The sequence below is a fragment of the Nematolebias whitei genome, chromosome 23 (genome assembly GCF_014905685.2).
Source record: "Nematolebias whitei isolate Nwh7 chromosome 23, NemWhi1, whole genome shotgun sequence".
In the NCBI taxonomy this organism is placed as follows: domain Eukaryota; kingdom Metazoa; phylum Chordata; class Actinopteri; order Cyprinodontiformes; family Rivulidae; genus Nematolebias; species Nematolebias whitei.
In genome coordinates, this window is record NC_056520.1 from 24337207 (window position 1) to 24362969 (window position 25763).

The 25763-nt window shown below is 41.8% G+C and overlaps 1 protein-coding gene across 1 annotated transcript in view; it reads left to right on the plus strand.

Annotated features, from left to right (window-relative positions):
- Window positions 1–322: 322 nt before the first annotated feature.
- The window catches only part of igfbp5a (insulin-like growth factor binding protein 5a), a 33510-nt gene continuing 8069 nt past the window's right edge, over window positions 323–25763 (plus strand). The window contains exons 1-2 of the mRNA XM_037696820.1: window positions 323–457; window positions 572–656. Of these exons, the coding sequence (XP_037552748.1) occupies window positions 323–457; window positions 572–656 (220 nt within the window). The remainder of the gene's footprint in view (window positions 458–571; window positions 657–25763) is intronic.

Sequence of the window (25763 nt, forward strand, 5' to 3'; positions counted from 1 at the left end):
AAGAAGGTAAACCCTCACAAGGCACTAGGGCCTGTCTCTGAGTCAGTGTATTGTGCCCACAATCTTCAAGACCTCAACTGTTGTCCCCATCCCAAAGACCTTTGCAGCATCCTGCCTTAATGACTTTCAGCCCATAGCACTCACATCTGTCATCATGAAGTGCTTTGAGCAAATTATCAAAACTCACATCTGTGCCTCTCTCCCTGACACCCTGGATTTCCTACAGTTCACATACAGAGCAAACAGATCTACAGATGATACCATCGCTTTAGCAGTTCACACCTCCCTCAGCCATCTGAAGAAGGACAACACCTATGTGAGAATGCTCTTCATTGACTACAGCTCAGCATTCAACACCATAATCCCCTCCAAACTGATCTCCAAGCTCACCACATTGGGCCTGGAGAAGTCCATCTGCTGCTGGATACTGGACTTCCTCACCAACAGATCACATGTAGTGAGAATCGGCAATCACCTCTCCTCCACACTAGTCCTCAGCACCGGTACACCTCAGGGCTGTGTCCTCAGTCCACTCCTGTACTCACTATTTACACATGACTGTACCGCCAAGCACAGCTTTAACATCATCCTCAAGTATGCTGATGACACCACCATCCTGGGCCTCATTACCAACAACGACGAGAGTGCCTACAGAGGTGAGATGAAATCACTGACCAGCTGGTGTCTGGAAAATAATCCCTCTCTAAATGTCAGCAAAACAAAGGAGATGATAGTGGACTTCAGGAAACAACATGGAGGCCAGCACTCTACCATCAACATAAACAACACTGAGGTGGAGCAGGTCAGCAGCTTCAAGTTCCTCGGTGTTCACATTACCGAGGATTTGTCCTGGACTTTTCATACAGACACTGTGGTCAAGAAAGCCGGACAAAGACTCTACCTCCTAAGAAGATTAAAGAAATTTGGTACAAACGCCAGCATCCTCACCAACTTTTATAGGTGCACCATTGAAAGCCTGCTGACAGGCTGCATCACAGGGTGGTGCGGGAACTGCACCAGCCAGAGCCAAACAGCTCTACAGAGGGTGATGCACACAGCAGAGGACATCACTGGTAGCAGTCTCCACACCATCCAGGACATCTACCACAGCGATGTCTGCGTAAAGCACGCAGCATCATTAAGGATCACACCTACCCAGCACAAGGACTCTTCCGTCTACTACCCTCAGGCAGACGATACAGGAGTCTGCCATCGCACATGAAAAGACTAAAGGGCAGCTATTACTCACAAGCTATCAGATTAATGAAGTCTCAATAAATAACACTGATAAATAACATCGTATAAACTGGCAATAACTAATTGAGATTCAATCTCAATGTCACTACCTGGGCAATAACCTGTCACACAACCCGTGTGGTATATGTGTTATATGTGTGGGATTCCTGGGTTTTGTATGTCACTCACTCTTCCTTCCACAGCTAATTAAGGTGAACTCACTCCTCCTGCTGCTGCTCTGAGGAGGACTGCCTGATGGTGTATTTAAGCTCCTGCCAGACACCTCTTCAGTGCTGGGACATCATCTACCAAACGGTAATTCGAGTACAGCCGACTAACCTTTTGTTGCAGCTGGTTCTCACCAACTGTGATTCCTGCAGGACCTTCCACAGCCTGCCTCTTCAAGTCTTTCCTAGGACCTCATCTCTTCACTGGGCTCCACCTGTGGATCAATGGTGTCCCTTCAACAACCACCTTCAAACAATTCACAACTGGGTCTACCTGCTCCTCTCTCCACCATCAGCTGCCTCCAAACCGGATCCTCTGCAAAACCCAGGACCTCTCCTCTCTTCTCCTTCTCGGCCTTCACCTAAAAACACAAACAGTAAGGAGTTATTCTTTTTCTCAAGGATTCAATATTCTAATTACAAACAGAACCCATACTCACCTTGTCCTCTCTACCTTACAGCTGCGACGACACAATCACCTGTAAATAAAGTTCACTTACCTTTTGTACTCCTGCCTCTGTCTTTACTGAATCAATCTGCTTATTGGGGGTCGACGTTGATACAAACCTGATTAAATGTTGATTATGTGCAGTATATATATATATATATATAGATATCACGTGCATTTTAGCTTATATTACTACCTAGAAATACTTACTCATTCAAATTCATCCTGCTGCACCATTATTTTCTACCATGTTGTTGCTCAATATCTTTCTTTAGGACATTGTAAATATTTTAATTACTTTTTCTCTTATTGGTACTTTTTGTGTACCCTTATTGCATGCTTTTTTTGTATTTTCTTGGTTTGTTCTTTGATATATTTTTTTGCAAGTCAAATCAGTTCTTCTCATCCTAAGCATTTCATTGTACTGTTAACCAGGTGTTAACCTTGCATGTCAGAGTCAGAGATTCTTTATCGTCATTCGCACCGCATGTGGTACATGTGGTGGAGCGAAATTGTGTACACAGGGTCCCAGTTACCATCCATCCATTATCTTTGCCCACTTATTCCATTTTGGGTCACGGGGGTCGCTGGTGCTCATGTCCAGCAATCACTGTGCGAGGGGCGGGGTACACCCTGGACGGGTCGCAAGTCCATCACAGGGCCACATAGAGACAAACGACACAAACAACCATTCACTTTCTCACTCACACCTAGGGACAATTTAGAATTACCAATCAGCATAACTTGCATGTTTTTGGTCTGTGGGAGGAAACCGGAGTACCCGGAGAAAACCCACGCATGCATGGAGAGAACATGCAAACTCCACCCAGAAAGGCCCCTGGACCGGGGTTTGAACCAGGGACCTGCTCGCTGAGATGCAGCAGCTCTACCAGTTGCGCCACCGTGCTGCCCCTGGTCCCAGTTACATCCAACAATAAAATGTATAAGAAAAACGGTCATAAAATCTAAGATATGAACTAAGAAAAACATCAACTAAAATATACTCAGCACTAATAGCATAAAACATTACGTTGAACAGCAGCACGACCATGATATGACAAATAAATACAACTTGAACTTGAAATAATTCAACTATTAGTTTGGATTGTTGCATCTAATAGTAGATTGTGCCTGAACAGTAAATGTTTGTATTTAAAAAAAAAATACTTCTTACGAAACCTGAGAGATTGCCAACAGTTTAATAGTACTAAATGCAATGGTAACGTCTATTTATGGCAAAAAAAATTCACAACCTTTAAATGCACAATCTTCCAATAACAATTAAACTTAAGGCTTAAGATGTGTTGTAAACAACTCTAAGCTAGAACCACACCAAATATTAGCTCAATATATCACCCACTTCTTATGACAGTAAACCTAACAAACAAAGCATGGATGGATAACAAGCAACTTCAACTTGTCAAGTAAACAGCTTATATTTCAGGATACAGAAACGATGAGACTTCTTCCTTTTACTTTGATTACTCTCTCTTTGATATACAGTACTTTACGTAAAACAAAAGTCTCTGCAGTGATCGCAGTTTTGGGGCACAGTTAATTTTTAAAAGGTATTTTAATTGCCTAGTTTGTTTCTCACATGGAAGATCCTTAAAACTTTTCTCAGTCCCATAATTGTGCAGGCATGCCATTTAAATTATCTCAACTTTCCTCCTGCAAGTTAGGAGTTTCTGGTTTGTTGTAGCTCTCAGACCACAGGTAAAGACTGCATTAATATGAACGGGGAATGATTTATTTGCTTTTTTGAAGAGTCTGCACCTCATCTGAAAACCTCTTTTATGATCAGTTTTGGAGAGCACTCATATGCGGAAAAGGAATGTCATCTGACGTTTCAAGTTTTTTTGAAACCTAATCACCCATGTTCGTGATCATGATCGTGTGTCTGCAGGTGTGCATGTCTGATTTATTTACTTATTTATTTTACCAACAAGCCACATTTTTCTGAAGAAGTGAAGTGTTTCTTGATATGCAGACTCAGTAACACAAATCAAAAGGTTAAGTCTCGCCAAGACACATTGACCCCTGTGACCACAGCAGGACTTATTCTGGGAAAGACCCTTTACAGAAGTCTAACCATCACTTATTGCACTCTGTTTTGACCGCCAGTTGGAAAGAAACAAAAGGGAAACCGTGTAACCACAGCCTCCAAATGTTCAGGCTCACAACAAGGGCCAAAGACTTGCAGCAGTAAATCCAAACGATTCCTTGAAAAGCGCCCTTGAGTCAAATTCATTCCTAGTTTCTTGGGAGATCTTCAACATACCAATCTCAGAAACCACTAATTCTGAAAAAGCGTTTTCAGAAGCGTGATGACAGCGACACATATGCCAAAAATCTGTTTTCCAAGAATTGTTTTGCTGTTTTCTTACTTTATGTATTAAGCAGGTGCAGCGGGGTCACAGGGCATCGTGACCTAGCTCTGAATTTAGCAACTATCAATAACAATAATCAGATTGACCTTGGATGCTAGCAAGAAAATCACTATATTGTATATTAAAAAAGGTTTTCTTTTGAAATTCCTGAAAAGAGATGGTGTAAATCTGCTCACAGAAGGTCATAGTGACTGGAAATAGAAATGGAAACAGCCTTTCTTGTCCCACGGATGGGAAATTCCAGTGTATCAGCAGCAACAGCAGCAACAGATAAAAAGATAAAAAGATGTCACACAAAAGTTCCTAAAATGTTAATAAACAATACAATATATAAGAAATAACAATGTTCAATATGTATTGGAACATTGAGAATGGCAGACTATTTACAGTACAGTATTACAGGCAGAGTGTGTGTTTGTTTTAGCAGAGGTCAGCATGTATTTAATCCTTATTAAGTTTGTTGGGAGCAGTGATGGTTGTACAGTCTAACAGCTGCTGGGAGGAAGGACCTGCGGTAACGCTCTTTTGTGCATTTAGGATGCAGTAATCTGTCACTGAACGAGCTCTCCAGTTCAGCAACAGCTTCATGCATGGGGTGGGAGACGTTGTCCAGCAATTATGTTATTTTAGCTAGAGTCCTTCTGTCTCCCACCACCTGCACTGGGTCGAGGGGGCATCCAAGCACAGAGCTGGCCTTCTTGATGATCTTATCTAGCTTCTTCTTCTCAGCTGAAAGGGGTCCAAGACCACATCTTATACACTCACTGACAACCATGAAATTGAAAAAGAGAAGAAAACAACATTTGGTACCCTGATAGAGCAGTGGAAATGAGAAGAAATTGCATAAGTTGAGAGTACTCTCAATGATTATAGTAACAGATCAAATGGATACCAAAGTTGGCAGGAAGGGCACATTGCCAGTCCAACATCAGTAGGGTGTGGCACCACGTTGGACCTGGATACAAGTGACAATTCAGAGAAGAGTCTTACGTCAATTAATCCTCTTCTGTGACCATCCAGAGTTGGTAAAATACTGCAAAATTTATTCCTAAGATGCTAAAGTCCAAAAATCCAAACCTGAGTTTTGTCTGAGTTTAAAAGTAGAAAATTAAGGGTCCATCCATCCCAGCCCAGACATCTCTCTCCACGGCCACTTCTTCCAACTGTTCTGGGAGGACTCCAAGGAGTTCCCAGACCAACCGAGAGACATAGTCTCTTCAGCTTTTCCTGGGTCTTCCCTGGTGTCTCCTCCCAGTCGGACATGCCCGAAGCACCTCCCTATTGAGGCGCTCAGGGGGCATTTGTACCAGATACCCGAACCACCTCAACTTGATCCTCTCGATGTGGAGGAGCAGCGGTTCTATTCTGAGTCTCTCCCAGATATCTGAACTTCTCACCCTATCTATAAGGGAGTGTCCAGTTACCCAGCGGAGGAAAATTATTTCAACCGTCTATATCTGCAATCTCATTCTTTCGGTGACTACCCAGAGTTTGTGACCATAGGTGAGGTAGGAACATAGACTGACCAGTAAATAGAGAGCTATGCCTTAAAGCTCAGCTCCCTCTTCACCACAATGGACTAGCACAGAGTCTGCAATACTGCAGGCACTGCACCAATATATCCATCAATCTCACACTCCATTCTTCCCTCATTTGTGAACAAAACTCCAAGATACTTGAACTCCTCGATCCTTGATACCGGCACAATGATGCCAGCTGAACCACATCATCTGCAAATAGCAGAGAAGGAATCCTGAGGCCACTGAACCGGACTCCCTTCAACCCCAGGCTGCACCGAGAATGTAGGATTTCTGGCTTCGTCAGCCACACTCATTCTCTTTCACATCTGTAGCAGTTTCCATAATCAACCACCACACACCTGCACCTGATGCTGAGGGACTACTCTGGAGGAGCTTAAAAGTCTCAGCCAGACACTCCTTCGACACCGGAACATTGTCAAGCCTCTGGTAAATAGCAATGAGCAGCCTCCAAAGTAATCTTATATATTTTCGCTATAATCCTGTTTTTACTCTCTACAGTGACTTCCAAGTCCTGGACTCAATTCAGCCTTCCTAGGCCTTTGTGTTCCTCATGGATCCCTATTCACTCAGATTGTGGTCCTCAAAGAGACAGCTCAACAAACTGCAGCCTGTAAAGATATCAACAAACCTGATCCTCTCTCCAACAATGCACCTGACTTTTATGGTCCCCCTTGCAGGTGGTGAGCCTACAGGAAGGCAAACCATATTGCTCCTTCGGGCTGAGCCTGACCAGGCCACATGGGTAGAGACCCAGTCACTAGGCCAGGCTCTGGGGTGGGGCCCTGGTAACCCACATCCAGGCAAGGGACACTAGCTATGTTTACATGCACAAAATTCTTTGACTGGATTGAAATATTTTCAGATTAAAAAATGCAAATGTATCGCTTACATGGGCACAATCCGTTCACGAGGAGCGTTTACATGCAGCGGGCTTTTATTCTGAACAGAAGTACTGACATGCGCAGAGTAGTAAACTCTCCTTAAAAAATCAATGAAGAAGAAGTTCTACTTCCGGGATGAATGCAAACAAATTTGAGCGCCCAAAATGGACCCGTGACAGGTTTTAATTACGATGGAGACGTTACTGCACTCCCTAATTGAGCTACAGGTAATACAGATCATTTTGAGCTCTTTCAAAGTTTCTAGGAGAAATGTTGTGTTGCTCACTGACCAATTTTACTTTCCAGACAAGCTAATATTATTAGCATTAGCCAAGCAGGAAATGGCATAGGTCACACATTCGCTGTCAGTTCAGTTTTTCACAATCGGAAAAAATTAACAGATAAAGTGTTTACAAGCACACCTTTCAGATTATGAATCGGCATAAACCACCCGTCTCATTCTGATTACAAATTCTTTCAGATTGAGCTGAATAAACAAAAAATAATCCGAATTGGGCGTTTACATGATGCAATTTTATTCCGAATGGCTATTTAATCCAATTACTTATGTCCATGTAAACATAGCTACTGAGTTCCTTGATTTGAGTTGGCCATCAAAAGTCTTATGAATTGCTCTTTGTCTGGCCTGTCACCTAGAACCAATCTGCCTTGGGAGAACCTACCAGGGGCAAATATAATTGTCCCTGACAGCATAGCTCCTAGGATCATTCAGGCGTACAAACTCCTCCACCACAATAATGTGGCAATTTAAGGAGGAGAAATTAAGGGTCATCCATGTTTTTATTTCTTTAAGACATGCTTGTAGCCTATTTAACTGATTGGATTCATTGTGTTTCATGGACAAATATAATTGTGTATCATCTGCATAACAATGAAAATTTATCCCATGTTGTTTAATAACTTTACCTAATGGAAACGAGTATTGTTCCAAGCACTGAACCCTGAGGAACTCCATGATTAACTTTAGTGTAAGAAGAAGATTTGTTCTTATCATTGACAGGACTGGTCTTCTCCCCTTGGTGCTTTGATACAGGCACACATGGGTCATCCTCGAAAAACTAAGATGCCTCACTGGACATAGACAAACCGGATTCCAAAAAAGTTGGGACATTAAACAAATTGTGAATAAAAACTGAATGCAATGATGTGGAGATGCAAATGTCAATATTTTATTCATAATATAACATAGATGACAGATCAAAAGTTTAATCTGAGTAAATGTAACATTTTAAAGGAAAAATATGTTGATTCAAAATTTCACAGTGTCAACAAATCCCAAAAAAGTTGCGACAAGTAACAATAAGTGGCTGGAAACAGGAAATTGAGCATATAACGAACAGCTGGAAGACCAGTTAATACTAATTAGGTCAATTGACAACATGATTGGGTATAAAAAAGGCTTCTCAGAGTGGCAGTGTCTCTCAGAAGCCAAGATGGGAAGAGGATCACCAATTCCACTATTGTTGCGCAGAAAGATAGTGCAGCAATACCAGAATGGTGTTACCCAGCGTAAAATAGCAAAGACTTTTAAGTTATCATCATCAACCGTGCATAACATCATCAAAAGATTCAGAGAATCTGGAGCAATTGCTGTGCGTAATGGTCAAAGCTGTAAAACTCTACTGGATGCTTGTGATCTCCGGGCCCTTAAACATCATTGCACCTCAAACAGGAATGCCACTGTCAAGGAAATAACAGAATGGGCTCAGGAATACTTCCAGAAAGCATTGTCAGTGAACACAATCCACCGTGCCATCCACCGTTGCCAGCTGAAACTTAATAGTGCAAAGAGGAAGCCATTTCTAAGCAAGTTCCACAAGCTCAGACGTTTGCACTGGGCCAGGGGTCATTTAAAATGGAGTGTGGCAAAATGGAAAACTGTTCTGTGGTCAGATGAGTCACGATTTGAAGTTCTTTATGGAACACTGGGACGCCATGTCATCTGGACCAGAGAGGACAAGGATAGCCCAAGTTGTTATCAACCCTCCGTTCAGAAGCCTGAATCACTGATGGTATGGGGTTGCATGTGCTCTTGTGGCATGGGCAGCTTGCATGTCTGGAAAGGCACCATTAATGCAGAGAACTATGTTCAGGTTCTAGAACAACATATGCTCCCGTCTAGACGTCATCTCTTTCAGGGAAGACCCTGCATTTTTCAACACGATAATGCCAGACCACATTCTGCAGCAATCACAACATCATGGCTACGTAGGAGAAGGATCCGGGTACTGAAATGGCCAGCCTGCAGTCCAGATCTTTCACCCATAGAGAACATTTGGCGCATCATAAAGAGGAAGGTGCGACAAAGAAGGCCCAAGACGATTGAACAGTTAGAGGCCTGCATTAGACATGAATGGGAGAGCATTCCTATTTCTAAACGTGAGAAACTGGTCTCCTCTGTCCCCAGCCATCTGTTGAGTGTTGTAAGAAGAAGGGGGGATGCCACACAGTGGTAAAAATGGACTTGTCCCAACTTTTTTGGGATTTGTTGACGTCATGAAATTTGGAAACAACAGATTTTTCCCTTAAAATGATACATTCTCTCAGTTTAAACTTTTGATCTGTGATTTGTGTTCTATTCCGAATAAAATATTAGATGTTGGCACCTCCACATCATTGCATTAAGTTTTTATTCACAATTTGTTTAGTATCCCAACTTTTTTGGAATCCGGTTTGTACAGTATAACACTTGTAATCTGTCAATGTCTCACCTTTTCAAACGCACCAAATTTGCTCTGATTATATTGCCCCCTACACATGAGATGGTTAATTGTGGTCTGCTTGATGCCACAGGGTGTTTTAAATATTCTAATAAGATATTCAGATAAGATATGATGGAGTTCTGTAGTTTTTTGGCCATCCTTCCTTGATGTGATCTATCTTGGGTAAATGGAACTTGCACAATGTGTGTGTTTCCCCCATACCTATTTATGCTAAGATCGGTTCATTGTGACATGTTTGTGCAGAGAATTTTCCCAATTGGCCTTGTAAACCCATGTTGTGATTCCCATCACTCTCTGACAAGTGCTGGTAATGTGGTCTAATGCATCTACAAGACATCCTCTGTGTCTGATCAACATGGAACAAACCATTGCAGACATGTTCCTGTTTTACATCGCTTTATAATGTTGCTGTTTTTGTTTAGTTTTTATATCACTTCTTTTAGTTACTTTTCATTTTATATGATTTTACATGATTTTCTGTTGTTGTCTGTACCTCATCTGTGTTCTTTGTTTAAAACAGATCTCTCTTGTAAATGAGTCCTCGAGGCTCAATGAGACTAACCTGTATAAATAAATGTTGCATGAAAAAAAAAACCGCACAGCCAATCAGCCATCTTATAAATTGTACCTGTAATCTTTTTGCCTTTTTCAACAAACCCTGCTTCACCTATAGTTCTGTATGCAAATCACTGCGCCCCATTGAGCTGCAGTTTACATTTCCCAAACATGAGGAACCCAGTGTGTAATTTGGTGTTTGTGTCTGTGTCATGGAATAAAAAAATACACTGTCATCTTAAGTCTTTGAATCAGACAGCCCACAACCAAAAAGAGAAACTATTTGGATTGCTGTACTTCTTCTATGACTGATGACAGTACCACCGCTGGTGTGATGATGTTGTACTTCACTTCTTAAATATAAAATTCTGGCAGTGAAATCATGACCCTGAAATCTTTTCTGCCTGGGAATTTCCCTGATGGAGTTTGAGCTTCTTCTGTAGGTGGAACTCGGCTTAATCACTGCTTATGGGATTTACCCAGTTCTTCATCCGTTAACTCAAAACAAGCACCGCTGCTGATATTAAAGCATGAAAAACTGACACAGCAAAAAATGTATTTCCATAAAGAATAGACTAAAGTTAAACACATGTTCATATCTCAAAGTTTGACTCATAAGATGTGATAAAATCTTTGGTTCATATTGCTTTTCTTGGATGTGTGACATACTTTTAATGGCATAGACTTTATTCTTTCTGAAAATCAAGTGCTTACTTTATTATTGGAATTGATTCAATCTTTACATGGGTTTGTATGTGTGTGGGTGTGTGTTTGTGTGTGTGTGTGTGTGTGTGGGGGGGGGGGGGGTTACTCAATGCTGCATCAGCCCATTTCCAGTGGTTTTCTTGGCTTCGTCACTTACAGTAAGCTCTGACTGAATCTTGAGCTCACTAGTCACATCAACCAGTCTTCTTCTGATCCACAATCAGCTCCATACAGATGGATTAACCAGGAGTTTGAACCACACTATCTCTAACTAGAAGCACATGTTTCCGCAAGTAGAGGAGGCTGATATAGTTAAATTCACTTGAGATAAGTTGATGGGAATCTGTTTCATGGCAATGGATATAACAATCATTCTAAGTGTATTTTTCCAAAAAGTGTGGAGAAAAGTTGCTTAACGTCCACTGGACAAGACAGATTGTGCATGAAATCTTTTCCACACAGTTTACAGAACAAAACTCTTAAAGAGCATCCATCCAGAAGATAGTGGATGAATGGATGGATGGATCCCCATTGGATCCCCATTGATGGATGGATGGACGGACGGATGGATAGCCATTAAGTGGTGGGTCATTGTACTTTGTAAACAGTGTGCAAAAATTGCAAGAAATGCCCGTATTGACATCAATGGGATTTTGACAAAACGTGAGGAAACCTGGGCAGCACGGTGGCACAAATGATAGAGATTCTGCCTCTCAGCGAGCAGGTTCCTGGTTCAAACCCTGGTCCAGGGGCCTTTCTGGGTGGAGTTTGCATGTTCTCTCCGTGCATGCGTGGGTTTTCTCCGGGTACTTCGGTTTCTTCCCACAGACCAAAAACATGCATTTTAGGCTGATTGGTAACTCTAAATTGTCCCTTGGTGTGAGTCAGAGAGTGAATGGTTGTTTGTCTCTATGTGTCCCTGTGATAGACTGGAGACTTGTCCAGGGTGTACCCCGCCCCTCATACAATGATTGCTGGACATAGGCACCGGCTACCCCCGCGATCAAAAATGGAAGAAGCAGGTAAAAGATAATGGATGGATGGATGGATGGATGCGAGGAAACCTAGCCCTTGCTGAAACTCTATAGCGCATTTTGATATATTTTAGTTTTTAAGACAGTCACATTTTTTAATGGTTTTTGCTGCTGGATGTTTCTTCCTGTTAAAAGGGAGTTTTTCATTTCCACTGTTACCATTGTGCTCGCTCAGGATGGAAGACTGCAACGAAGTGAAGATTCAACGAGTCTACTGGCCTACTTAGATAGAGAACTTTACTAATTGGCTTTTCTATACATGTGAATGTTCCTGTTCTGATTTTGATATGGTGCTATATAAATAAACTGAATTGAATTGAATTGAATTTTAGAAATTTTTACACAAAATTTTTAATTTATTTTGAACTGGCAAAAACCTTAAAATCTCTTGCAGCTCTTCTTACTTCCACAATTTTTTTTAGTACATTCAAAAACTATAAATTAAAATGTAGAGATTCTTCTCTTATTTCTCTTAGTGTTTGTCCTACTGCTATAGGCTTTTTCTTAAATCCCCCAAAAATGCAAAGCGCACACACACAAGATTCCACAGATTCAATAGAAAATTTAAGCTTTATATACTGTATTCTCTTCAAAACTAGAAGTGAAGGGTCTTCTGAACTTGTCATATATCCTATATAAACCACTGTAAAAACATAAAAATTAGCGTATGACCATATTTGATACCAAAGGGGCAGTTTGTCTGAGGTTCATTTTTTAGTCTGTGGTTACCAAATGAGCCATGCCAGCCTGTATTCAATTTTTTTTAATAACTTAACAAGTTTAAACTGATTATCTTAGCTATCTGACATTGTTGATATCTGTTCCAGAGTCTAACTGATGATTTTTGACCACCCTGGGGTTTCATCTTTCACCAGATTTAGAAGTTTGGTTATGAAATAAAAAACCCTTCCCAGCCCCTAAAAAGATCTAACAGATCCAGCTCCTGAAGTATTCTGTTCACAAGAATTATTTCATTGTCTGGAATGCATATATTTATATATATATTTATATTTTGCTGTCTTTTTTCTTGTTATGCAGCACATTGGCCTGAGCTCTATGGGAATGAGTGAAATACAACACTTGTGCAGCATTTCCCACAGATCAAATCGTTCCTCTGAACTATTCTTTTTGTGCTGAGGTTGCTTCTTTGCTCTCCCTTTGATAATTTACTCCACTCAGACATGATTGAAGTTGACTCAAGCTTCGTTTCTCTCAGCAAGCATGTCGGCGTCTTTTGACAGATAACAAAGTAGGTCAGGAAATGAAAGCCAAGCTGAAGACAGAAGACGATGAACAATGGTGGAGAAAGAGGAAAGAATCAAAGATGAGAGGAATCGCAGAAAATAATGACTTGAACACTATTGGTGATATAATTTCTGAGAACATAAAAGATGAATCATTTCAACAAAGAAGAATCCATCCAGAGGACCTGACTCAACATTGTTAGATTTATCTACCTGGATTATTGAACATATGCCTCATGACATCCTGAGAACATAACTTTCTCTTTAGAGTTTTTTTTTGTAAACTACTGTATTACATTTTTCAGAGCATAGTGTCCCCAAACTATCATTTTGGAGACTCAGAAACATTGAGACTTTTGAACCAGTCATTTAAAATAGAATATATCTTTCTCTATCACAAACATTTTTATGTTGTCATAGGAGTTGAATGTAAACTAGCATTGCAGGGTGTGGAAGCGTGAGCCACACGACATCATATAGTTGCTGAATGTGTGTTTTAATTCAAACTACTCCAGCCCTGGCTGTGAATCAGCCTTTGATCTCTTTGGTTTATAAAATAAAGTGGTTTATGTTGTCATCATTGTATGTTCCCATAAAATGGCAAAATTGGTTCTCTGTATTTAACCAATCACATCTGGGATACTCCCAGGTGGAGCAGTGGGCAGCTATGTAAGCGCCCGGGGAGCAATTAGAGATTAAATGTCTTGCTCTGAGACACCATGACATTTGGGAAAGGCTTGGGATTGAGCCTGGGATTTTCAGGTCTTGAGTCAGCTGCCCTGCCTCTACCCTTCTCGGTCTCTACAAGATACAGTACATTACCTTGGTGGTACCTCAATGGATATAATCAAAAAAATTATTTGACAAACTTTCTTTGGGGGGAACGTTATGTCAGGTAGGTCAGTGGTGATGGTGGGATCTCATTTGGCAAAGTCAAAAGGACAAAGGAAAGGGCTGCAACAAGTTCCTCAAAAAAGCTCCAAAAGCAGTTGATGTTTTATCTGATCAGACTCACAAGAATGACACAATGAAGCTCCAACTGTTCCCAGTGCACTCACAGAGAAAGCTCCAGTGGAAGAATTGGTACATTAAAAAGAAATGTTGAGTTATCCCTCGACGAGGGAATCTTCTAAAGATATTACTTTGGAGATTGGAAGCAATCAAAAGCAAATGGGGATCAGTTCCTCCAAATCCGAAGCCATGTTCTTGAGCCGAAAAAGGGTAGAGTGCCCTCTCCGGGTCGGGGAGGAGGTCCTGCCCCAAGTGGAGGAGTTTAAGGTGTGGTAAGTTTTAGGTGTCTTGGGGTCTTGTTCACGAATGAGGGAAAAATGGAGTAAGAGGATGATAGGTGGATAGGTGCAGCGTCTGCAATGAAGCAGGGGCTGTACCGGTCTGTCATGGTGAAGAGAGAGCTGAGTCAAAAGAAGAAGCTCTCAATTTGCAGATAGATCTACATTCCTACCCTCATCTATGGTCATGAGCTTTGGGTTGTGCCCAAAAGAACGAGATCACGGATACAAGCGACCAAAATGAGTTTTCTTTGTATGGTGTCTAGGTTCTCCCTTAGAGATAGGGTGAGAAGCTTTGTCATCCAGGAGGGACTCAGAATAGATTTGCTGCTTCTCCCCATCGAGAGGAGCCTGTTGAGGTTGCTCAGGCATCTGGTTAGGATGCCTCCTGGATGCCTCCATGGTGAGGTGTTCTAGACATGTCCCACCAGAAGGAGACTCAGAGGAAGACCCAGGACACGCTGGAGGGACTATGTTTCTCGGCAGACCTGGGAACGTCTAGGATTCCCTCGGTGGAGCTGGCCCAAGTGGCTGGAGAGAGTGAAGTCTGGGCCTCCCTACGCAGCTACCCCCACGACCGACCCCGGATAAGTGGCAGAGAATGGATGGATGTGTGGATTGGAAGCAAATCACCCCTTAAAGTCAAATTAATTGGTGTCAATATTTGTGTTTTTACGTGACTCCTCTGAAGTTTCCCTAGTCAATTTTAGGATTGCAAATAAATGTGCAAAGTTGGTTTCAGCCTCTTGAATCACTGAAAGCATGCAGAGGTATGGTGCTTGTGATTGCCTGTGTCTGTGTGCATGATTGTTTGCCTTTCAACAAAATATCACATGATCCAGTGGACAGAATTGAATGAAATTCTCAAAAACGAATCCGTGAGTGTTTAAACTTTTGCCAAGCTAAGAAACCTTGGCAAATGCAAATTTGGCAGTCAATTTTACAAACACTGAGCTCACCTTGTGTCGAATTATCTGAGTATTGCCCTCAACACACATTTTTGCACCATATGTTGTGTGGTATTTTTTCAAAAAGCAATAGCAGTAACTTTTGACATCAAGCCTCTTTGTCCTGTTAGCAAAATACCACATAAATCTATGATTGTTCCTTACTAAAACTAACTTTTGGAGGCACACCAATCTAAGATGCAATTTCAACTCATTGACAATAGCCAACACATAAATGGCTCTTACCGTCAAATTTACAAATGTGCTAAGATTTGGTAGTGGATGATAGTTACTCCTAACATATTAGCACCTTCAGATTGTGCCTCATCTTTCTTTAAATCTATGGCATGCAGAGCAATAGGCGATATGCGTTCTTCAGGGAATTCAAGTTTTATTTGACCTTTTTCGTCTCAGGTACAGGTCTCAAGAACAAATCTGTTTGGTTAACTTTTTCCTCTATTCAGTTTTTCTTCTTTATCTTCTTTGTTCGAGTGTACAGCTTTGAAAATACCAGCTTTACATTTTTGATTAAATTGAGTAATCAGACCTCCACAGATGTGATATTGGACCTAATATGGCAGCAGGAAAAATAAAGCTGTGACTTGACCCACCGATTCCAGCAGGTACAGCAAAGCTAACAAGAAACACGAGGAGATGTGGAATCGGAACAGTCTGGGCATGCCTGAACAGAACCTGGAGGAGCTCTAATCAGCCAAAGAAAATGGAAACACCTGTGTGTGGGTGAACCCAGGAGGCTGTGTGGGGCATTTCACCCAGACTGCTTTGACACTGTTGTCACTTTTTGTTTGTGATGTGAACTGAGCTGGAAAGAAAGGACCTCCTTTTGGTATGTTATATATTCCAAAACACTGGACTATGAATGGACTAAAGCTTTAAATTCCACGTTTTGAAGCACAAATTTAAGGTACCATCACAACTCGACAAATAAAACTAAACCCTGACATTGACTTTACAAGAAAACCACTTTACCTCAGCACTTTAATACATCGACTGACTCTTATACACCAGCTGAGCCATACTCAGCCCATGGAAGTCTAACCAAATCAGTTGTAGTTATGGATATGGGCAGAGTCCACAGATAATCCTTGCTTTTCAATATGGGAAAGAGATAACTTTTATAAAGTCTATTATTGTTACTGATTTGTTTGGGAATAAATGAATCAAATGTGTAAGAGAATTTCTGGCTGATTCAATCAGGTGTGTCTTGAAAGTGTCTTATTTGAACAGCACACTGCTTTCTACTTTGAACAGATCTATGTTTTTCTGGTTTTCCTGTTTATAGTTTCTTCTTTGTTTTTTTGCATTCAAACTACTTTGAAGGGGACTGAGATGGGGTAGAGGTAGGGCAGCCGACTTGGGACCAGAAAGCTGCGGCTCAACTCCCAGCCATTCCCACATGAATTCTAGAATTCTAGTTCTATAATTCATGAATTACATGAATTCTAGTTCTAGAATTGCGCCGCTCAAGGTGGCTGCATGTTGGAGTAGCTCTGTTACTTTCATTCTGAGATTTTGCTTTTAGAAACTTTAATTTCTCTTTTTCTGGATGTAAATCACATTTTTTTTGGATGATTGTTTCCTCTGGTGTCAGATGCTGTGCAGCTGGAAGAATTTTTACTGAAACTTTTTAGTTTGGAGATTTGTTATGATGCGTAACCATGGCAAAAAGGCAATTTTCTACAACAAACAGCAGCTGATTAACATCTCAAAAGCTCAAATAATATCTCAACTACAGCCCCAAATTTCAAATGAGTTTAAAGGATGTTCTGTGGACGCATTCTCATCTACCTGCCAGCTGTACTTGAGTGCCTGACCACTGAGATCCTGGAACTAGCAGGAAACATGGTTCATGACAGTGGAAGGACATAATCGTCCCTCGGCACGTACAGTTGGCTGTCCGCAGTGACAAGGAGCTCGGCAGACTGCTGGGAGTTGTGGCAAACGCTCTGGGAGGAGTTCTGCTCAGCATTCGGGCGGTCCTACAGCCCGGGGGAACCAAGAGGCCAGACGAGTCTGGGTGGACGGATCGGACGGCATCTGCAGCCAGTTTCTTAGGATCCACTGTGGGATGGACCTTTACAAGGGATCCTTCCTGCCTACAGCCATCAGTATCTATAACATCTCTTAATGAAATGAAGATAACGAGTTACAACAACAAATAATTTTCCTTTGGGATTAATAAAGTATTTTTGAATTTGAATTGAATTTGAATTGAATTTGAATTGAATTTGAATTGAATTTGAATTGAAATTGAATTGAATTTGAATGTTGTGGTGTCTCTGAGAAAGACACCAAATCCCCAATTTCTCCCCAGGTGTCCATATAGTTGCTCACTGCCCCACCTGAGTACATCTCACGTGTGATGTGTTAAATGCATAGAACAAATTTTGCCATTGTATGGGAAGATACAGTGATGACAATCTCAGACTTCGCTTCCCTCCCTTTCCTACCTTCACCTGGTTTGTGCTTTTTGAACCACTCATGTTAAAATGTTTGGCCCAATTGGGAATATTCATTTTTTTACTTTTAGTATTTGCAGCTTTTAGACTTTTGGAATGATTTAACTTTATTTCTGGGTCTGATTCATGATGCCATGGGTGGTACACAAAGACTGTAGACAAAGCCTTGGCAGTCTGACTCTGGCTTATCGAAGCTGACACATGGGACATGGCATGCCACCCCTCTGGTGGGGAAGGAGCTTGAGCTTGTGCGTGAGGTTGAAAAGTACTGACAAGATATAGTTGGGCTCATCTCAATGCAAAGCATAGGCTCTAGAACCAATCTCCTTGGGAGGGGTTGGATATTATTCTACCCTGAAGTTGCCCGTATGAAAGGTGCTGAGCTGGTGTGGGTCTAAATACATCCCCCCAGCTTGGTGCATGTGGGGGTGGGAGTTTTCCTCAGTAGAAGAAAGGGTAGCATCCCTGTGCCTTCATCTGGGGGAACAGGCTCTGACTGTGGGAACAGGCTCTGACTGTTATTGTCTACACACCAAATAGCAATTCAGAGTATCAGGCCTTCTTGGAGTCCTTAGTAGGGGTCCTGGGAGGTACTCCAGTTGGGGACGCCTTTATTTTGCTGGGGAACTTCAATGCATGTGAGTAGCAGCAGTGTGACCTGGAGGGGCCTAATTGAGAGGAACAGCCTCTCAGATCTAAACCTGAACAGTGTTCTGTTGTTGGACTTCTGTGCTAGTCACGGTTTGTCCATCACAAACACCATGTTTGAAAATGAGGGTGTCCATAGGTACACATGGCACCAGGATACCCTAGGTTGCAGATCTATGATAGACTTTGTAGTTGTGTCATCTGATCTGTATCTGTGTGTTTTCGACACTTGGGTGAAGAGAGGAACTGAGCTGTCAACTGATCATCACCTAGAGGTTAGTTGAATCAGAAGGTGGAGGAAGATGCTGGACAGACCTGGAAGACCCTATTGAGTGTTTACCAGGAATACATGGCAGAGGAACCCATCAGAAGGATCTTCAACTCACATCTCTGAGAGAACTTTAACCACATTCCATAGAGGGCAGGGGACATTGAGTATGAATGGGCCATGTTCCGCACCTCCATTGTCAAGGCGGCTGCTTTGGGTTGTGGTCACAAAATTGTCTATGCCTATTGCGGTGGACATTCTTGAACTAGTGTGAACTAGTACTGGAAACCCCAAACAAAGAAGGCTGTCAAGCTGAAGGAGTTCTATCAAGCCTTGTTGGCTGGTAGGACTCTGGAGGCAGCTGAGGAGTATTGACGAGTCAAGCAGACTGCAGCCCTAGCTGTTAGTGAGGCAAAAGCTCAAAGGTGGGAGGAGTTCAGTGAGGCCTTGATACTCTTGATCAGCTCCAATGAGATTCTGGCAAACCATCAGGCAGCTGAGGTGGGGAAAGCAACACTAGTGGAGGTGGGGTACTGTTAACCTCAATCAGTGATGTCAAACTGAAAATGTTCTTTAAAAATTGGTAAGTTACAAGTTATGTTATTACTACAATATTTTTGGGGATTGGAAAATAAAGGAAATTTAAGTTTTCTACATTATTTTGCTGTTTTTAGATAGTAACCACTATTAGACTGCTTTTCCACTCCTCCAGGTAGAGACTGCCAGGATGGTGATGGCATTTTTGGTATCTCTAGTGTTTTTAAAATATTATCTTGCCACTTAGCCCTATATTCTTTGTTTGTGTTCAATTCCTGTTCAATTGTCCAGTCGAAGCCAACTCAGCCACAGAAAAGAATCCAACAATCTCATTTATCTCCTTGAGTAATTGGCTTTGAAGATGGCATGAACCATATACCTTGCATAGGAGGCTTGTCAGCAAATTGGCTGTAGCTATTGCAAGTCGTAGCAACAATGATTCTTGGATACCCTTTTTTTTGTTGCTTTTTTTATTGACACAAAGCAGGACTACAGTGCTAATTGTATTCTACTCTAATTTCTTTCTTTTTTTCTGAGTTCTGGGTACTTACTATGTGAAGGCAGCTATTTTTAGAATCTCTGACCAGCGCTACTACACGGGCATCACTATCCTTAACCTTCCCAGTAAGATCTATTCAGGGATGCTGGAGAAGAGTGGCCAATCGATGGTCAAACCGCAGGTCCTAAAGGAACGATGCAGGTTCTGTCCTGGCCGTGGAACACTGGACCAGCTCTTTACCCTCACTAGAGTCCTCAAGCAGGCACTGAATGTTGCCCAACCATCCTACATGTTTTTTTTTCTTTACTTTTTGAGGACATTTGACCTTGCTTCTTGAGATACATTGTGGGGGTGCTCCATGAATATGGGTTTAAGGGTTTGTTGCTATTTGTGCTATGTGTCATTCAGTCCCTATACAAGTGGTGTGAGTGTCTGGTTCACATTGCTGGCAGTAAGTCAGTCCCCTTTAGGGTGGGAGTTGGACTCCTCCAGGGTTTCCTGTTGTCACTGATTCTGTTCATAACTTTTATGCACCCATTTTATTTGTGCACCAGTTTTAGCTCCTATGCATTATTTAGTCTTGGTTCTTAAAAACTTGTCCTTGTTACTTGGCCCATGACTCATCGAACAGCTTTGAAAAAAATTGCCCCAAGGTGCGAGTGAGGGTTTGAATGGCTGTCTCATTTGTCTCTATGTGGCCTTGTAAAGGATTTGCAAACTGTCCAGGGTGTACCCTGCCTCTTGCACAGTGATTGCTGGATATGAGCACGCCCCTACGACCCGAAAAGGAAGAAATGGATAAAGATAATGGATGCATGTTCAATTGAAAGTTAACAATGTATCCCTCTCACTTTTAAGCTTCCTAAATTGTTTCAAACTATTCTTACTCCTACAGTCTTTTTGTTACATAGACAAATTATACATCAAAACATGGGAATTTTTGTCTTCTTTCACCCGGGGTGTCTGTGTTTCTGTAGAACTCAAGTTTTTCTCTTAAATCTTCCCAGAATGCAGAGTTCTTGTAGTTTTCACTCAGTGACTGAGCACTGTTTTCGCTGTACATTTCAGTCTCCCTCATAAACATGGCAGTCAGGGAGTGACAGACAGATGTGTGGTTACCATGGTCTCTGATTTAACAAGGCAATGGCAGCAGTTTTAATGTTTCTTTTGATCTAATGAAGGCATTTTTCTTAGCTTATATTACGTTGCAGTTTTCTGCTGTATCTGTATCAGAACCCTTTAAAATTGTCCAGAAAAGTTATTGTTAAATAATTAATGTACTTGTGTGTTTGGTCTGTTTTTACCTTCCTGCTAACCTATCTCTGGGACTTTTATTTTTCTTTCCTTTGAGCTCCTGGACGTAACAAGAGATGTGAAATGGTTCAGTGTACCACACCGGGCCGACCTTTCCATCAGTCGTGATGTCACCAGCCACCTGATATGGTGCAAAGGTCAAGACTGAAGGCAAACAAGGGTCGAATGATCTGAAAAGAATTTGCAGGCGACGTTTCAAAGAAGGGGTGGGGGTGGGGGTCAGCGGGGAGACAGAGGAAGTGAAACTTGACACTGGAACAGAACAAAAGCTTTAATCAGAGTGGGTTTAAAAGGTCAGTTTCAGTACGTCTGAGGCTAGGAACACAGACACTGGAGGTATTGACGACACTGTAGGAACAAGATGCAAATAATATTTAGTAATCAGGAAACAACACGAGAAGGAACATGACCTGGGTCAAAAGTAATAAAATAATTCATCTCGGTCCCTAGATAGTTTGCTAACGTCCTCATCTGAAATCCTCATGCTTGTATTACAATCTGCCAAAACATCCAGTGAGTTATGAGCTCTCTTATGACCGCTTGTCTCACTGGACCTCACCGAGTCATAAAACGAGGTCACTCCGAGTGCATGTTTGTAGGCCCAATCTTGAGCTTTGTGCACATCTTTGTAGGATTCATTTGTTATGCTTAAGACTGAATGTCTCAAATGTTTAAAGCAGGAATACTTTGGCAGAACAGAGAGACCGAGCGATATCTGAGGGGAATTATGAAGGCTTCCTCATTTCCATGCAAGAACCCGCCCTCAGCTCTGGAACACACTGAGCATTTTTTAAGTTCAACTTTACCAAACAGTTTGTGACAAGACATATGAGGGAGTCTGCTTTAGTTGGGTGTACAGCACATCCGAATGGCGTTTCCTCCAGGGAAAGGCATGATTGTGTATCATGTATCTCTTCCTTCCACAAATGTCATATCAAACAAGGATTTTCATTAAGATTAGAATCCTTTCCAAGCTCCATGTGTCTGAGTAGAAATCATCAGACTGAAGATTTATGTGCACCATATTTATGTGCACCAAACAGACACAAATACAAGAAACGATCAGAGAATAATGAAATCAAGGCAAATCAAGCTGAGTAAAAGCAACAGGTGTCTTTTGTGCGTTATAGGGTCAATCTTGTTGTGGAACACGTTAAAGGAGACTCTATTTCATGAACAGTTCCAATCAATTAATTTAAAAAAAAAATGTTGTAAAGGTCATGAGACATATCACACAATGAACATATTAAACATATCAAAACAAATGATATAATGAGGTTCAAAAAATGGGAAAATGTTGAATGTTATGGTGTAACACATCTTAAAGGGGTGGCTGTGGCTGAATGGTTAGAGCAGTCGTTCTCCAACACAAGAGTTGGGGGTTCGAATTCACCAGCAGTCACATGCCAAAGTGTCCCTGGGCAAAGACACTGAACCCCTCATAGCCTCTGATGTGTGTCCCATAAGTGTATGAATGTGATAAAGCACTGATTAGTCTCATTAGAATGATTTGTTCAGTTAGCTTTGTAGAGATGTAGAGTGCTGTATGAATGGGTAAATGAGGGCACAGATTGTAGTGTAAAGTGCTTTGAGTATCTAGAAATAAGATAGAAAGGCACTATATAAGTACAGTCCATTTACCATTTAAAATTGTTTGATAGGAGAAACAAAGGGCTGTAAGAGTCAGTGTTACAAAGAAGAGACATTTTGGAGTTGCGTTGTGCATAAAATTTAGTTACAGTAATCCCTCACTTATCATGGGTGTTACGTTCCAGACACCTTTGCGATAGGTGAAAATCTGCGAAGTAGGGATGTTATATTTATTTTAGTATTTATAGATATATCCGTCTATGTACATAGTCCTTCTTGACATAGTGAGCATTGCACTGGGTAAGAGCTCCAGGCGTTGGGCAGTGAGGTCCGACAGTGGCGGGGGCATGCACAGAGGGCCGACATGTCGCCCACACGGTGGCCTCTGCCCCTCCTTTCCCTGCTGGAGCGGGTCTCCTTCGCCAGTCCCAGGGAGGCAAGCACGAGGACACAAGCAGCACAGAGGAATGTCTCCACCGGCAGTTGCGCACTGCAAGCGTCATGGGCTTGATTGGAGAAGCCCCCCCCCCCCCCCCCCCCGACGCGTGCCCGGAGGCATGCGGACGGGGAGAGAAGGAGTGGAGTTGTGGTTGGTCGCCTTCCATCAATGGTAAATGGTAAATGCACTGCCTTTATGTAGCGCCTTTCTATCTTATCAACATACTCAAAGCGCTTTACAATCTGTGTCCTCATTTACCCATTCATACAGCACTCTACTGGATCTCTACAAAGCTAATTGAACAAATCATTATAAAGAAACTAATCAGAGCTTTATCACATTCATACACTGATGGGACACACATCGGAGGCAACGAGGGGTTCAGTGTCTTGCCCAGGGACACTTTGGTATGTGACTGCTGGTGGATTCAAACCCCCAACTCTTGCATTGGAGGATGGCTGCTCTAACCACTCAGCCACAGCCGCCCTCAATCAGCCAACTGTGTGTCGTGCACAATCTTATGTTGAAAATCCGCAGAACAGTGAGTCCGCGAAAGTCGAACCGCAAAGTAGAGAGGGACTACTGTACTGGGAATGACTCAGTAAGAGTACTGGGCATAAAATAATATTTTAGAGAGGCTGAATTTATTTGAAGTAAAGGTGGGCAGAGGTTCACTAGTCTGTGGAAAAAATGTTAAAAAATTGCAAAGCAATTTCAAAATAATGCTTGTTAATGGTAAAATGGCCTTAAATATCCCAGCATGTACAGCTCATAATAATAAAGCATTTAAAGAATCTGGAAACAAATCTCCGAGCTCAAAGAACAAGACTGAAAGTCAGTTTTCAATGGTTGTGACCTTTGGGCCCTCAGGGGCCAGTGCTTAATACATAGGTCTTATTCTGTTCTGTACATCACTATGTTCAGAAATCATTGTCTGTAAACACAGCTCAGCTTGCTTTCCACAAATGCAGGCTAAATCTTAGCATGCAAACAATAACTCGTTTGTGGTCTCTATCCAGAAACACTGCTGTCTGTTCTGGGTCAAAGTTAATTCAAAATGCACTGAGGCAAAATGGAAAATGGCTCTGTGGTCAGCCAAGTTAAAATATGATATTCTTTTTTGGAAACCACAGACATCATGTCCTCCGTGCTAAAAAAAAAAAAAAAAAAGGATAATTCTGCCTTTTTTTTCAGAGAACAGTTCAAAACCCTGCCTCTGACAGTATGGGGGTTTATTAGTGCCGTTGGCATGGGCAACTTCCGGAAAGGCACCATCAATGTAGAAAAGTATACACAGGTTTTAGAACATGTGCTCTCATCCAGTAAAAAGGTATCAGCAAAGACCCAGGACTGCTGAACAGCTAGAATCTTACATCAATAGTGTTAGCTGGAGCTAATATGCATATTAGCTCCAGAGCTAATAGCAGTTGATCCAGAGCTAATATACATGTTACCATACCATATCACTATTTATAAAGCACTTAAAAACAGCAACAAGGCCAGCCAAAGTGCTATACTGCAACAACAAACAAGCAAAGGACACAGGACAAATTACATAGATCCAGGGAACCTGCCTGACATGTAGTGGTAACTCGTTCCATAGTTTTGGACCTGCAACAGAGAAGGCCCTGTCCCATCTGAGCTTAAAACGAGTGCCTGGAACCAATAAAAGCATCTGGTCTGCTGACCTCAGAGATTGCTGTGGGACATATGGCTGCAGTAGATCAGTGAGATAGGAAGGAGCAGAACTGTTCAGAGATTTAAAAACATACAGAAGGATTTTAAAATGAATTCAGAAGTGAACCGGGAGCCAGTGAAGGGAGGCCAGAACTGGAGTAATGTGCTCTCTTATGCCTGTACCAGTTAAAAATTGGGCTGCAGCATTTTGAACCAGTTGTAAACGTGCAAGAGAGGTCTGACTGATTCCAAAAAGAAGCGCATTGCAGTAGTCGATGTTATGAAATCATGTATTACTTTCTCAAGATAACTTTTGGACATTATGGTCTTTAATTTAGACAAGTCGCCTCAACTGAAAAAACAAAACAGGATTCAGCAGTCGTCTTTACTTGACTGTTTAGTTTCATGGAAGGGTCCATTATCACTCCCAGATTAGTGACAACTTGTTTCTCTAACGGGGATCGAGAGGAAAGGTCTTGATCGTACCTTTAGGTGGAAGGTTCATCCAGTCAAAGCAGATGGCCGCTTGTCCTGAGCCTGATTCTGCTGGAGGTTTCTTCCTTTTAAAAGGGAGTTTTTCCTTTCCACTGTTGCCATTGTGCTTGCTCAGGATGGGAGACTGCAATGTAGTGAAGATTGGGAGGAGTTCAGCCCAGCATTCAAGCGGTCCTACAGTCCAGCGGAACTGAGAGGTCAGCCGAGTCTGGGTGGACGGATCGGATGGCATCTGCAGCCAGTTTCTTAGGATCCACTGTGGGATGGACCTTTACAAGAGATCCTTCCTGTCTACAGCCATCAGTATCTATAACATCTCTTAATGAAATGAGGATAACGAGTTATAACAACAAAATAATTTCCCTTTGGGATTAACAACGTATTTTTGAATTGAATTGAATTGAATTGAATTCAATGTGTCTGCTGGCTTCCTTAGATAGAGAACTTTATTAATTATCTTTTCTATGTACTGTATGTGAATATTCCTGTAAAGTACCCTGAGAAAACGTTGCTATGATATGGCGCTATATAAATAACCTGAATTGAATTGAAACAACATGACTTCTGTCTTCTTT